Here is a 14,896-nt window from a genome sequence, read left to right as displayed (position 1 = left end):
CAGCTACCCTGGAACACCTCCCAGGAATCCTGGTGAATGCTCCAGAAAGGGCTCCTGCTTCCCAAACACGTTTTATGGGATTTGGAGAACAGAGGGATGTGCTTTAAAGAAGGGAAGGTTCAGACTGGATTCTTTATTGGAGATTGAGGTGGGACACTGGGAAGAAATTCCATGTTAATGGTGTGGATTGTGCTGCTAGTAAGAGAAAGAAAACAGGAGCAGAGAAGCCGTCCCTTGTGTGAGGTGTGTGACAAAGGAGGCACTGGAGAGAATTCCCTGCTGCTCTGGAAATAATCCCTGTTTCCTGAACCCTCTGGCAGCGCTTTACTGCTCATTCCAGCCCTGCCATGCTCCCATTCACACTTCCAAGTTCTCGATGTTCAGGATTTCTCTGTAACTTTCTGGCTCTGCCAGATCCCTGCAGCTGGGATTTCTTGGAGTTTTCTGAATGGGATTGGAAGAGCGGGAGGGATTTGGGGTTTGCTGCCCGGTCAGACAGCTCAGGCTGGGCCCTGACATCCCAGACCCTGCTGGGTTGAATTTGGACTCTGGTTATTCACCGTGGCACTGCAGCAGCTCCCCGAGACACCAACGCTTCCGTGGAGTGTTCCATGGAAAACTTGTTTAGGAGAAAAATTAAATCCATCATGAATGTATCCTGCAGAACAGCAAATTAGAAATTGATTTATGCTGCCAGTTACACAGAGGCAACTTCTGGACCTTTTGCAGCAGCATTGTCACCACCTCTCTTCTACACCCCCTGCTTGACTCTTCAGGAGATCCCAGCATTGTGGAATGGTTGGGTTGGAAGGGACCACAAAGCTCATCCCATCCCACCCCTGCCATGGCCAGGACACCTCCCACTGCCCTGGGCTGCTCCAGCCTGGCCTTGGACACTGCCAGAGATCCAGGGGCAGCCACAGCTGCTCTGGGAATTCTATTCCAGCCCCTCCCCACCCTCCCAGCCTGGAATTCCTTCCCAGTATCCCACCTATCCCTGCCCTCTGGGTGCATCTCCTCGTGTGCAGGCCCATTGCAGGGGATAAAGCTTTTGAGATGAAGAAAAGGAATTGTTCTGTCTTGTTCCAAGATCCTTGGAATGCTGGGATTTGCTGAGCTGTTTCATCCCACCCTTAAATCAGCTGGGTGAACATGCAGCAGTTTTCTCTGTCTTTCCAGCAGGTGAGGGAAATGACTTCTCCTGTGACTCCTTCTAAACAGGGATTCGTGTTTTCCTGCACAAAAGATCCATTAATTGGGAAGGGATTGTATTTTACTGTAATTGATTTCCATGGAGCTCCCGTTTTCCTCAGATGAAGGATTTTCTTTATATGACAATGAACTCCAGGTACTGCTAATGAGCTGCTCACTGGAGCTGAAAAGGAGCAGGTTCTATTTCTGCTGCTCTCCTCATTTATCTGCCTTTATTCAAGAAATAATCTGATTTTCCAGCTCTTTTGGAGGGTCTGATCTTCCTATTTAACGTGGGATGTGGGGCAATGACCTCCAGGACTCAGCTGTGGGGAATTACCATTTTCCCCAGAGTTAAACGGGGAAAAGCACCAGGCTCTGGTGTTTCCAGGAGGGGTGGGAGAGGAATCCCTTGCAGGATTAAGGAATGGATCGAGCTGCTGTGTCCCGCACTCAGCTCATCCAGGGGGTGGCTCCTGGACTGATCCTTTTCCATGAGCAGCCACCAGCACGAAGAAAAGGATCCCTGAACATCAGGAGAGAACAAAATGTAGGGAAGGAAAGTGTAATTACCAAAGCTGGAATTAGTCCAGGGTAGGAATTAATAACGCTGAAATTAATAAAAGGTTTAATTACCACAAGCCCACAGGGCATGAAATTCTACTCTTTTCGATTGTAGCCCAGATCCTTCCATTCCATACTGGTGCTTCCTGCAAAAACCTTATTTTGCTTTTTTTGGACTGATTTAGTGCTTTTTTTCCCCCCAAATATAACTCAAAACACTGAAGTGGTTTGGAAAATGGGAGTTGAGGCTTGAGCCCTCCTTGTCTTTGTGGTAAATACATTTCAGGACAGCCTGATGTATCCATAATGTTTAAATAACTCCAGGATGGCTTTAGGCACTGCTTGACGTGTTCCAAATCTGCTTTTGGAGTGTTCTCTCCATCCTGAAGTGGTTTTGTTGCAGTGACGAGGAGTAGGGCTCTGTGTAGGGTTACTCACTGAGTTAGGGGTGCTCACACGCACTGGGGGTGAGGAAGGGTCTGCAGCCCTGGGATCGAGGGTGGGAGAAGTTTGGGAGAACTTCCTGGGTGTGTATTTCAGTGCAGAAAAAGGAATGGATTTTGCTAAACCCCTTCTCAGGGTTTCCAGCAGAGCGCGGTGGCACGGGAGGAGCAGGAATGGTTTGGGATTGCACAGCAGCCAAGGATTCCATTCCTGCTTTCCTCAGCTGCTTCGGGAGCCTGTGGAAGCTGCTGGAGCCCTGCTGCTGTGGGGGATCCAGGGATAATGCCCCTTTCCCAAGGGAATCCGACCCAGGTGACCCCCCCTGAGCCCAGGCCGGGGCTCTCTTCCCACTGGGCTGGGGACCAGCCTTGGCTCGGGGCTTCCATGGATGGGTTTGGGTTTTGTGGCTCCCCACAGCTCATTTTCCCATAAACACGTGCTTGTGGCTGGGCTTGGCGTGTTCCCTTCTGTCCCAGAGTGGGGAACAGCTGCAGGATTGAGGTTTGGTCATTCCACTGGCAAATCCCACCTTTTCATTCCAGAAAGGCACCACAAGAACTGCTCAGTGCAGACTCCGGATATCCCTCAGGAAAACTGGTTTTAATGAACCTCAATCCGGAGAATAATTCCCAGGAACATTCTCCCGAATGCTGCTGGTGTCACAGTCCTGCTTTTCCTCCCTTTTTCCCTCAGTATGCTGCTTGGAGATGACAACCAAAAGGAAAATCATCGGCCGCCTGGTGCCGTGCCGGTGTTTCCGTGGGGAGGAGGAGATCGTCTCCGTGCTGGATTATTCCCACTGTGGCCTGCAGCAGGTGCCAAAGGAGGTTTTCAGCTTCGAGCGGACCCTGGAGGAGCTTTACCTCGATGCCAACCAGATTGAGGAGCTTCCCAAGGTAATCCATGGGATGTGAGGGCAAAGCCATGGCCTGGAATGTGTGCCCGGCTCTGGGATAGGGATTGCTCCTGACCGGAGCTCCTGGGGAGAGCTGGGGGCTCCAGGGTTATTCCTTGGAATTGGTGCTGGACTGGGAGGAGTAGGGACTCCTGCTCCTTCTTCACAGCACAGGAATGGGGCAGCTGCTGGAGCCGGAAAGTGGGAAAAACAACTCTTCAAGAGAAAGGGTTCTGGCCCCGGAAACTCCTGTGGTATCCATGCCTTGATCAGGAGTCACCACTGCCTTTGGAGCCTCTCTGTCCCTGCTTTCCAAAGCAAGCTCTCCTTCAGGATGAGCCCTTTATCCCTGTGGGATATTGCTGGGAATGCCAGTGCTGTGCTCTCTGTCAGGATGAGCCCTTTATCCCTGTGGGATATTGCTGGGAATGCCAGTGCTGTGCTCTCCTTCAGGATGAGCCCTTTATCCCTGTGGGATACTGTTGGGAAGTACCCACTGTCCAACACTGCCTTGAGATCATCCAAGTCATCCTTCCAGTGTAAAACTCCTCCTCTGGAATCTTTCAGTCCATTCTCCTGCTGGTCACTGTTCGCTATAAGGAATTAAAAGTCACTGTAGCTAAAATGTTCTGGAAACAAAAGAGGGAAAGGTGGAAAAACCAATTAATGGCAGGCGCTGGCTCCACAATGAAACATCAAGGGATGGGATCCAGGCCTTAATGGAATTGTTCTCCACAATAATGAAAGGTGCTTACAGATCTTTCATTAAACGTTGCTCCATTCTCCATCACCTCACAGCAGATTTCCCATTTTTGCTGCACAGAGACTTTGTAAAGATTCCATTTACAAAAGTAGAAAATGGACTTTTTCCGTGCCATGGAGTTGCTTTGCTGGGATGTGATGGTTCACTGCTTGGGAGGTGGCACTCCATGGAGGAATTCTGCACAGATGGTGGGGCAGGGCAGCCAAAATCCCTTTATTTTCATGTAAAAATGCTGTGGAGAGCTGGCTGAGCTCTCCTGGAGACATAGCACAGAACCAGCTGGGTTCTATCCCCAGAAATCCCAAATGGATCCTGGGGAAAACCTGCTCAGGAAGCCCTGAGGTCCCATTGTCTTATAATAATAACAACAACAATAATAATAATAATAATAAAACAATAATAATATATTTTCTTATTTTCCTTCTGCTACTGAGGAATATTGGGAGTGTCTCATTTAGGGAGGGTTTTTTGGGATTTTTGCGTTGGGTCTCTTGGAATTATCGAAGTGTTTCAGACTTGGGCTTGAGGGAGAACAAATGTATCAGGGCAAGATGCCATAATTCTGTATGGAAAAAAATGAGGACCAAAGGGAAGAGGTCCAAAATGCTGCAACTGGGATGAAGGAGATAATTTTCATTTAGAGTAAATCGAGTTTAACATAATCTTGGCCATGTGGAAGAGAAGATTAATGACAGTGTTAATAGCACTCATCAGTTTTGGTCTTGGGCCTTTATTAATTGTTACCAGGAAATTCAGCAGTCGAAATAATTCCTTTATCAAATTTTCTGCTCCAGGTGTTTTTGCTGCAGAGCTCAGAGCTTTTTTTCATCACTGAATTAACGTTCCAGGAGAGAAAAAGGCCTTTTTCCCATGAAACTGGCACTGTCTTACTTACCATGAACTTTTTGTGTTGTACATTAAACTCTACCACTCTCTCCTCCCTCTGTAAATGTGATTGCAAAGAATTTCTTCCAGAGGAAAATTTTGGCCAGTTTCTGGTTTTTGCTAGATACTCTGTGCCTCTGATATAACAAAATTCTTTTGAATCAAAACCCTTGATCATGTTTTATTATTGAATGAGGAAACAACTCAGTTAAGTCCAGCTCTGCTTTAGTTTCACGTGATGCTCTAGAGCCCAGTCAATTCTTTTCCATTGAACTGATGCCTTTAACTCACTCTGCCTGATCTTATTTTTATTTTTTACCCTGCATTTTATGTATCATAATGATGATTTCTTTTCCTGCTGATTTTTAGTTCTTCATTTCTTGTTTTTTTAAGCATTTACAAGATTATTTTACATTTCTTGCTCTCTTTTTGGCTAAACCCAGCCAAGTCTTTTTATTCTTTTTGCCTTTGACTTCATTCTCCTGCTGCAAAAAGGGCCCTTATTTGTATGAGTCAAGTGAATTGATGACTAATAAAGAGCAAATTGATCTGGATGAAAGTGGAGTCGCTGGAATCAGCATCCAGAAAAACATGAGTGGGATGGAATTCTCCCCAGAGGTGCAGAATAAAACCCTGATTTTGTAACTCAGAGCTCGGTAGCACCGCTTGGCTTCGGTCTGACAGGAATCAAAGTTGTGTATGGACAGAGGGAATGATGATCCCAACAAAATCCTGATGGCCAGGGAGCTCTGGGAACTGGGAAAAATATCTGTTGAACATCCAGTGGGTGAAAACCAAGCAGTCTTGGGGCCACATTCCCGCATTCCATGTCTCATATTCCTTCTGGTACAGCAGCACACCATAAAATCACTCCAGAGGGAAGATTTTTAATTGGGCTTCTCCCTTCAGCACTTCCAGAGCCTTGGGTGTGTCCAGGTGGGGTCAGAACTCTGAGTTCTGAGCCTTCCTTAGCTCCCAGAGGAATTCCTCAGGCTGGGAATGTGCTCTGGGTATTTCCTTTCCCATGCAATATTTCATTTGTCTTCTTTAGTTCATCCCATTTCCTGCCCAAGGCGTGGCATGGAGTGGCCACGTCCCAAAACCTGGCAGATTCCCTGTGCTGGACATTCCCGGGATCCAAAGCCAACGCTGGAGTCTCTTGGTTGTGTCACTTCCCAGCCTGGTCCCAGAGGATGTGTTTCCTTAAGGGAGGAAAAGCTCCTGGATTCATTGGGAAGGAAGTGCTCATTTTCCAAAGGCACATTCCCTGTGGATGGGGTGGGAAGCGCAGTCCCAGCACGGGCTGAGGTTTTTTCTCACCCTGAGCATTTGTTGCTCACAGAATTCCCTCTCCTTTTCCTGAGAATCGGTTCTGTTGAAGGAAAAGCAGGATTTTCCCGAAGGATTACGACAGAAATGTTTCAAAATGATCTGAAATGTACTCAAAGTGAAGTAACACACTGGAATTTTCACGGCATTCCCGTGGTAATTTGTTCTTCCATGGATACTCAGTTGAGTTTTCCATCCAGGCAATCAAATTATTCTGCATTCCCAGATAGTTCATGGACTTTATCCTGACAGAGGGGTCTGGGAAAAAGACTAAACACGGTGGGAACATCTCTGGCATCTGAAGAACTCTCAGGAGGTGCCTGCAAAGGGCAGGTGTGGTCCAGAACTCCCTGAATTTCCTGGTGAAAACTGGGAGCCCACTTCTATAAAATTGGAATGGGATGGAAAAATTAGAATTGAGTCCTGAATTTTGGGCAGGGATTGGGGAAAAGGGTCCTTTGGATAATGACAAAGCATTTGTGGATCTTGAGGATAATTAATTTAATGGGAGTGCAGACACAATATTTTAAAATCTGCCATGAACTGAAATTATGAAATCAAATATTTTAATTTACCAGGAGTCACAAAAATCTGGGAATTTTTATGGTCCATGTGAAAGATATCAATAATTATAATTTCTATGGTGCAATGATATCAAAATTCATGGATGTGATGAATTTGCAGGTTTGGACTCTCTCTGAACATTCCTGCTACCAATGACCCGTTTGATTTATCCCTGTCAACTGTGGGAACGCCTTCCCAAAAACCCCATTGGGAGGACGGAATTCTGCTGTGGCAGGTGGGGGGTTTGTGGTGTTTGTGTGTCATGAATGATCCCAAATGGATTCTTTTTTCCCATGAAACCCCGGAACAGCAACTGTTCAACTGCCAAGCCCTGCGGAAGCTGAGCATTCCCGACAATGACCTGTCCAGCCTCCCAACGTCCATCGCCAGCCTGGTCAACCTCCGGGAGCTCGACATCAGCAAAAATGGTGAGGCCTCCAAATCCTGAGGATCCCAAGGAATTGGGAGCTGCAATGAAGTTTTACCTCCTCATGATGGAGAAATGGGTGCTCCGTCTCAGGGTTCCCGCCTGGTGCTTTGGGGAAGGATCCGTGGAAATCCACCTCTGTTTTTTCCTTAAAAAATAGAGTTTTCTGTAGCATCCCGTGCCCTGGTTGCTTGTGCCCAGTTGGGAATAGGAATGTGAGGCCAGTTTTCCATGCACTTAGGAACATTCCACTTCCAAAGTGGTTTAGAGCTCAACGGGCTCGTGTGGGGGGATTTAAACAATTCCCAGGATTTATCTGGTCTGATTTGCTGCTGTGCTTTCCCAGTTCTGCATTTTCATATCAATGGGCCTAAAAACCTTTGTGTGCCTGAGCTTAAGGGTCTTCATTTTAAAAAATGAGGCTTAGGAACTCCTGGAAATGTTGGGAAATTTCCTGTCAGTGGAGGCCTGGAGACTGAGGATTCTGTGAGAGATGAGACAGGGAAAAGCAGCTTGGGAAGAGATGAGGGCACTGATGTCACTGTTAATTCTAGAAGGTTGTATAAATCAAGCATTAGCAGAAGAGTTCCAAGTTTGTGTTTATATGTATTTATTTAGGGCTTTTAGATTTAAGAATCACCTTTGAGATGATAATTCCAAGCTGTGTTTCCTCCCTGCTCGAGCTGAAGTCTGAGCTGAAAAGCCCAATGAACAAACCAAGCTGAACAGGTTTTGTGTAGATAACATTTTGGTGTATATAATAAATATTTTTGTGTATCTAACATTCTTTCCATGTTTCTTTAGGAATCCAAGATTTCCCAGAAAACATCAAGTGTTGTAAGTGTTTAACGATAATCGAAGCCAGCGTGAATCCCGTGTCCAAGTGAGTACCAGGAGCTCGTTTTGCTCATTCCAAGGGCACAAAGTGTGCTCAGTGTGAGCTCAGAGTTCAGGGCTTTGTGTCCAGTCCTTTGGCTGCATTAATCTGAATTTTTTCTAATTGTTTTAACCCCAGGGTGGGTTTATCTGAGATCTGAGTGTCTGTTAGTGCCAGTCAGGCTGGGCACCCTCTTGAACACAGGGCTGAGGCTTCACCTGGACACTTCACCAGCCCTTATTCCTTATTCCCTCCAAAATCTTGGATTAGTAACGAAAAATGTGTTGGAAATCCAGGATTTACAGAATGGAGTGAAGGGGAGAAAGGATGAAATGTTGCTGTTTCAGATTAAAAGAAAGAGAGAGGAAGGAAGAGGGAGAGGGAGAAAGAATGGGAGGAGGAGAGAAGGGGAGGAGAAGGAGGAGAAAGAGGAGAAGGAGGAGAAGGAGAAGGAGGAGGAGAGAGGGAGAAAGAGGGGGAAAGAAAGAAAAAGATAAAAGAGAGAAAAGGGAGAGAAAAGGGAGAGAAAAGGGAAAGGAAAGGAAAAAGGAAAGGAAAGGAAAGGGAAAAGGGAAAAGGGAAAAGGGAAAAGGGAAAAGGGAAAAGGGAAAAGGGAAAAGGGGAAAGGAAAGGGAAAAGGGAAAGGAAAAGGGGAAAGGGAAAGGGGAAAGACCTTTGGCTTAACCCCCTCAAGCAGGAAGGCAGGAAAGGCTGCTTTAGCCTGCATGTGCCAGGCCTTTGCATTTCCTGTGTTTGTAGCAATGCAGAGAAGATGGGAGTGGGCAAAAATGTCTGTAAGAAGTAAGTTCTTCAGGAGAATTTGGGTAGGGAAAGAAGGTGAGAGAGAAAGTCACCTTTCTGCTTCTAAATATACATTGTTATTATCTCCACGGCAACCTCGGGGGGAGCATTAAGGTTTGCACTGTTTTTTTAGGCTGCCAGATGGCTTCACACAACTTCTAAATTTGACCCAGCTCTATCTAAATGATGCCTTTTTGGAGTTTCTTCCAGCTAACTTTGGAAGGTAAGAATGAGTCATCCCAGCACATTCCTTTCATTTGAACCCGGCTCAGGCTCGCAGGGGCCAGCTTAAAGCTGGCTTCTCTTGAAAAACTGAACAAGAAACCCAGAGATTTTGGCTTTCCAGCCCCGTTTTCACGAGTGACTGGGAGAGTGAGTGTTGTGTCAGCGGGAATTCGGTGGTGAGGCGATGCAGTTTGGCACTTTGGGGGAAGGTGAGGGAAGCAGGGCTCGAGGATGCTCGTCCTTCCCGCGGCGTGACTCAGCTGTGGCAGGGGCACAGAGCAGCACTGTGGGCCCTGCCTGTGCCAAACGGGCACGAGGGTGAAGAGCCGTGAGTCAGAAGGGCAGGGAGAAGCGGCTGAGCGTGGTGGAACAAGCAAAGACGAGATGTGGAAGCAGAACAAGAGAGAGCAGAAGGGATGGGGAACGAGGGTAAAAATAAAAGCAGCAGGAGCAGAGCCAAAAAATGTTAGATAAGGACAAAGCAGAGGTGGTGGGAACCAGAGTCAACCCAATTTCCATGGGAGGGGGCAGCAGGAGCTGGGGGGCCTTACTCTGCACAGCCTTGGCAGGAATGGGGAGTTTGTCCCACTTGGGTTGTCCCCCTGGGCAAGGAGCTCAGGAGACAAAGGATCAGCAGAGCAAATCTTTGGGGTTGTTCCAGAGCTCACCCAAGCCCAGTTTTAGGCTGGTGCCTGCAGCCACCTGGTTGAAAGGTTTATTATTTGTCTGAGAACATCAGCTCAGCTCTCCAGAGGTGACACTGAGGAGACCAAATCCTGTTGGAAGAGGCTTTGGGCTGCTCAGGCCTGGGGAGATAAAAACGCTGCCTTCCCACAGCCCCTGGGCTGGGCCTGGCTCTGCCCTGGGCACCTTCAGAAAAACAAAACAGCAGCAGCAGCAAGGGAGTTGTTTGCAGGTGAGGAGTGTGTGGAATGTCAGGGTAACCCCTAATTCCTGCCCCTGGAGTCAGATATAAATCCAAACATCAGGGGAAAAGGGATGGACGGGACACCCTCAGCGTGGTGTTTGCACCCATCCTGCTCTGGCAAAGCCCTGCTGGGGCTTGGGCTGAAGATCTTGGGGTTAAGGACGGGTTTAGGAGCCTAAATCTTCTGGCAGAAAACACCTTCTGTTACAAATGCTGATTTTCTATGAACAAAGGGACTCTAATTCCTTCATCATTATTGTTATTTCCCTCCTGTCTGATCTCTTTGGGGCCATGCATTTACAAACCTTGCTCTTGTTTTCTTGTTGGTTTTTTTTTGTTGTTTCTTCCAAACTTTCCGACTTTTCCTGTGTTTTCCTTGCTGGAGTCACGGATAAAATGAATTTAAAATTGCTGGGGAAACCTGATAAATGTCAGAGCTTTTCAGAAGACATGAAATGATTTGGCTCTGAATTTTGTGCCAGAGCCAGCCCCACAAGAACTGGACATTGGATTATTGTGCATGAAACAGCCTTCTTAAAAATTAAAATAAGTAATTTCAAAGCATTCTGATGGATCCTTTGGATGCACTCATGATTTCCTCTCCTGTTTCCAGACTTGTCAAATTGCGAATTTTGGAGTTAAGAGAAAACCACTTGAAAACTCTACCAAAGTAAGTGATGGGATATTTATATTTAATCACCTGGAATTTCCAAAAGTGCCAAATATTTGGATTGGTAGCAATGCAGTGGCGATGTTTCTGCGATGAGTTGGTTTTTTGCATTTATTGAAGAAATTCTACTGAAGGTTTTTAGCTAAAAAAAACCCCAATTTATGATTCCATGATATAATGGAAGATGGACAGTGGTTGACCAGCTGAGTGTAACTCAAGAGCCAAAATTTGGCATTTTAAGATAAATATCTGATATTTTAAGATAAATAAAATTGGGAAGCACCAGGTGAGCTAACCCTGGTCAGTGAGGACGTGACAGCATTTTCCTCACCCAGGAATCATCTGAAGTGTTGAAAACATCCTCAGGAAAATGTTCTCCCCTCATGGTCTGTCCAGAATTAAATGGTTTGGCTTTACTGTGTCAGCAGGATATTGAGGAAATGTCCATTTTGGAGGATTTCTTGGTGCTTTTACAAAAAAAAAAAGGAAGTTTTTATGATTTGTTGCCGTAATTTGAGCAACATTTAAAGGGTGTTTTGAAAAGGAAATGCTAAATAAATGAACAATAAACTTCTCCCCATCCCATGCCTGCTGTAGGAGCTGCACTGGAAAACAGGGAATATGCTGTGCTGTCCAGACCAGAACTATGGAACTGATGTCTGGAGCAGGGATCAGCCTGAAATGGAGAAGTATCCCTGGATTTGGGGTTTTAGGAAGGAGGGCTGTGTGTCCCCATGGTGAGACTCCCAGTGGTGGCACTCAACTGGGTTTATCAAATGCTGCCAACACTGATTTTTCACATTATTCAGCTCATTTTCAAAGGAATTTCTCAACATCTCCTGCCCAGGAGTCACATTTTGCTGCTTCCCATGGAATTTTATCCACAGCACTGCTCTGGTTTAGAGGAAAGCTGGTTTTTGGGGTTAAACACAATATGATTTATGTGGGCTGAAAACACTTTTCTGTAGGAATTTTCCAGTTCTCCTGTTCTGAGTTACTTTTATCCTATGAAAACCAAACAAATAAACAACTTTAATCAGTTTTTATCTCCATTTAAATCTGGGATCTGTCCAGGACAGGGGACTGGCAGCCTTTGAGGTGTTGATTTGTGTGCCTGTGGTACCTGGGCTGCTCCTAAAGCTCAGCTTAACAGGAGGGAATTGCCTCACCCTTGGATGCAGAAGGAGCTGGTTGGAATAACTGGATGGGATTTGTTTGGATTGAGGGATTGCAACTCCCCAGCAGCACAATTTTGGTCAAATGGGATGTTTTTATATTTTCTAACTCTAATCCCACTAAAGATAAGGCTGATTCCTGACTCCAGAGGGAGCAAGGCTGGGACTGCGTGGCACTGGTGCTAACAAAGGAGTGTTTGGGGAGTTTTCTCTGGGATAAGAAGTGTTTAGTCAGGGGATTTTGGTCCAGTTTAGGGGGTTGGATGGAAGATTCCAGTTAAACGGGGTTCAGTAGCACCCAGTTTATGGAGTGGGACTTTTCCCGTGATTCCAAGGATGTTCCTTGGGAAGGCTCCCAGGGGAAGAAGGGCCTGGCTGTGGCAGCTTTGCTGGAACCACCAAGGTGGAGCGGAAGGAAATGGTTTTGCTCGTGCAAATTCCACCCTTAAAGTGCTGGGGAAAGGCCAGGGCACAACCTTGGCATCGACTGGGGGGGGAAAAAATGGGAATGTGGGGCTTTTCTGGGATTATTTTTTTCTCTGTGGGCAAAAGGGCTCTCAGGACAGTGTCAGAGAGAGGATGGAAGTGTTGAGGATTTTCCTCCCTGTGGTGGGGGATTTCACCTCTGATCCCAAAGGCTGGAATGGGGCTGGAAAAGCAGGACTGGGAGTGGGAACAGGGCGGTGGTGGAGGTGCAGGAAGGTGGCAGAGGACACAGGAACCCCTGAAATTCCAGGCTGCTTTATTCACCCAGCCAGGAGGAGAAGGGAAATTGGGAGAAAACCCCCGTGTTTCCAACAGAACCGTCTGCACTGGGGAGAACAAACGCGGGATTGTAAAATCCAGGAATGTTACACGGAATAGACATCATCCATTCTGGCTAGAGCACTGAAAATCAGGATATATGGCACAATGCACCGGGGAAATGAGTGGTGCAGATCCTCGAGTTTGTATTTAAAGGCTTCCTTCCTTGTGCTGACATTTATTAACTTTATCATGAATAAAATAGCCTCAATATCCTGGCACTTTGTCCAGAGGTTCTAATGCAGGACATGAAGAGAAGGGCAAGAAAATAATATTAATATTGCAATTGCAATTTCAATTTTAATATTGCAATTTGAATTTAAATAGGTGTGAAACAGTCTGGAAGGACATTTTAAGTCCCTTCTGCTCAGGGTTATTTAAGTTAAGTGGGGCTTAAGTGGAAAAAGAGTTACCAAAAAGCAGATTTTTTTTTTTTTTTTTTTCATGTCTTTCATGCTCTAGGAAAGATGGATTTTGGAATATTTAGAAAATATTCTAAAAAGTTTCTAAAATATTTAGGAAAAAAAAAGAATATTTTAAGGAAAAATCCAGCATCTGGGCATCAGCAGGAATGAAATGTGCTTTGTGTTAGGCAGAGCTCTAAATCTGCTCTATTTCCTGCTAAATCCAGGTTGTTGGAAGATGTATCCATAGGAACTGGATGCAAAATGGTCTAAAATTACTGCAGAAATAGCAATTTAAGGCAATTCTGACTGTGGGTGATGAAAACATGGCAGGATATTCCCATTTTCCCCACAGAAAAGTTTTTAACCTGCTGAAAATATCTTCATGTTTGGCCCAAAGATCTTCCATGAAATCAAGGATTTATTTTCCCTCTGTGTGGTTGATCAGAGATTATCACTGATCATTTTCCAGGACCTTCTGAGCAGCTGGAAATATTTGGAAATCTCTGCTGGGTGTTGCAGATAATTTCTGATATTTTATTAAGGCTCTAATTTGTCCAACAAAAAATAGAAAAATCTGGATTTTTTTTTTTTTTTCTGGAATTTCTGTAAAATTTCAGAGCATTTGGGAGATTCTGACCGAGTTTTAATTTGGGAACTTTTACCCTGCTGGTGGCCTGTGCTGGGAAAAGTGCAGTGGGATTTCCTCCTCCTAAAAACCTCCTTAGCCCACCAATTTTCCTGATTTTTCAGCCCAAACATTCCTGAATCACAGCACATTCCCCCACTAAGGGGAATTTTGTATTTTCTGGGAATAGGCTCTGTCCTAAGTATTCATTTCTCTTCATGGTCAGCAGACCTGCTGCTCCTAAACTGATTTTCTGGGGATTTGAACACCCTGTTGGACTCCTGAGAGTGACCAGGAATATTCAGGAACCTCCCTGATGGCTTTTTTTTTTTACCTCAGGAAAAATCTGGAATCTCCCCTGTGCTGCTGGTTGCTCCAAGCAGCCTGGAATTTTCAAAGACCTTGGAGTAAAGTCCAAGCCCTGAGCTGATCTCTGGGCAGGGGAAAACACCTTCCCGGGGTTCTGTGGGGTTTCTTCCCAAAGTCATCCATAAAACTGAGGGGTTGTGGGGAGCTCCTTTGGACCTGGAGGGGCTGGCAGGGATGAGAAAATCCCTGGATTTGCTGATCTCATCCTCTGACTCACTGGCTCCCAATAAAGTCGTGGCTCCTCAGCAGATCTTTGGGATTTTGGGCAGCCCTTGTTTTCCTGCTGGGAAAAGTGATGTCTGATAGATCATTTCCAGAGGAGTGAGCCCTGGTGTAGGAAAAAACCCAGGAATTCTCCTGGACTTCAGGATTAATTGGCTTTGTGAGGAGGAGAAGTTGCAGTCGTCAAAAACGGGAGAGGCTGTGGCATTCCAAGGGCACCAGCAATTAAAACTTGGGATTTCATGTGCAAAGTCCCGTCCCGAGGGACCAGCAGGGATGTGGGGATAAATCAGGAGCTCTCCAGTCGGGAATGAGGCTGGGAATGAAGGATGGGAGTGCTTTAGAGGGGTGTAAAATGGACCCAGATGGATCTGTCAGGGAGTGCTCAGCGGAGCCAAGGGAGCGTTCGTGGCACGGGGTGAGGGAAGAGGGAGAGCTCCTTTGGGAAAGCTCCCAGGGAAATGGGAAAGGCCGGAGCAGGCCCTGGCAGGAAAAACAGCGACTGCACAGCGACGGTGTGGGAGGGCCTGAAAGTAATGGTATTTCTGTGAAAAAAGGAGAACCGAGGGGAGACACTCCAGTGTTCGTGTGCGCACTGGGGAAACTGGGAACTGGGGAAACTGGGGAAACTGGGAACTGGGGAAACTGGGGGCTGGGGAAACTGGGGAAACTGGGGGAACTGGGAACTGGGGAAACTGGGGACTGGGGAAACTGGGAACTGGGGAAACTGG

General features: G+C 46.3%; 1 protein-coding gene across 6 annotated transcripts in view; it reads left to right on the top strand.

Annotated features, from left to right (window-relative positions):
- The first annotated feature begins 986 nt into the window (after positions 1-986).
- Positions 987-14,896, top strand: part of LRRC7 (leucine rich repeat containing 7) — a 60,140-nt gene continuing 46,230 nt past the window's right edge. The window contains exons 1-5 of one of the 6 annotated variants that reach the window (XM_042030992.1): positions 987-3,095; positions 6,946-7,063; positions 7,867-7,945; positions 8,874-8,963; positions 10,507-10,563. In XM_042030992.1, coding sequence (XP_041886926.1) covers positions 2,847-3,095; positions 6,946-7,063; positions 7,867-7,945; positions 8,874-8,963; positions 10,507-10,563 — 593 coding nt within the window. In that variant the 5' untranslated portion in view covers positions 987-2,846. The remainder of the gene's footprint in view (positions 3,096-6,945; positions 7,064-7,866; positions 7,946-8,873; positions 8,964-10,506; positions 10,564-14,896) is intronic. The other 5 variants (XR_006016530.1, XM_042030993.1, XM_042030991.1 and 2 more) reach the window with 5 other exon arrangements.

This window comes from Corvus kubaryi, unplaced genomic scaffold, assembly GCF_017639235.1.
Source record: "Corvus kubaryi isolate FWS band 111438036 unplaced genomic scaffold, C.kubaryi_AGA036_p1.0 37334, whole genome shotgun sequence".
NCBI lineage: Eukaryota > Metazoa > Chordata > Aves > Passeriformes > Corvidae > Corvus > Corvus kubaryi.
This window is presented reverse-complemented; position numbering and strand designations above follow the sequence as displayed.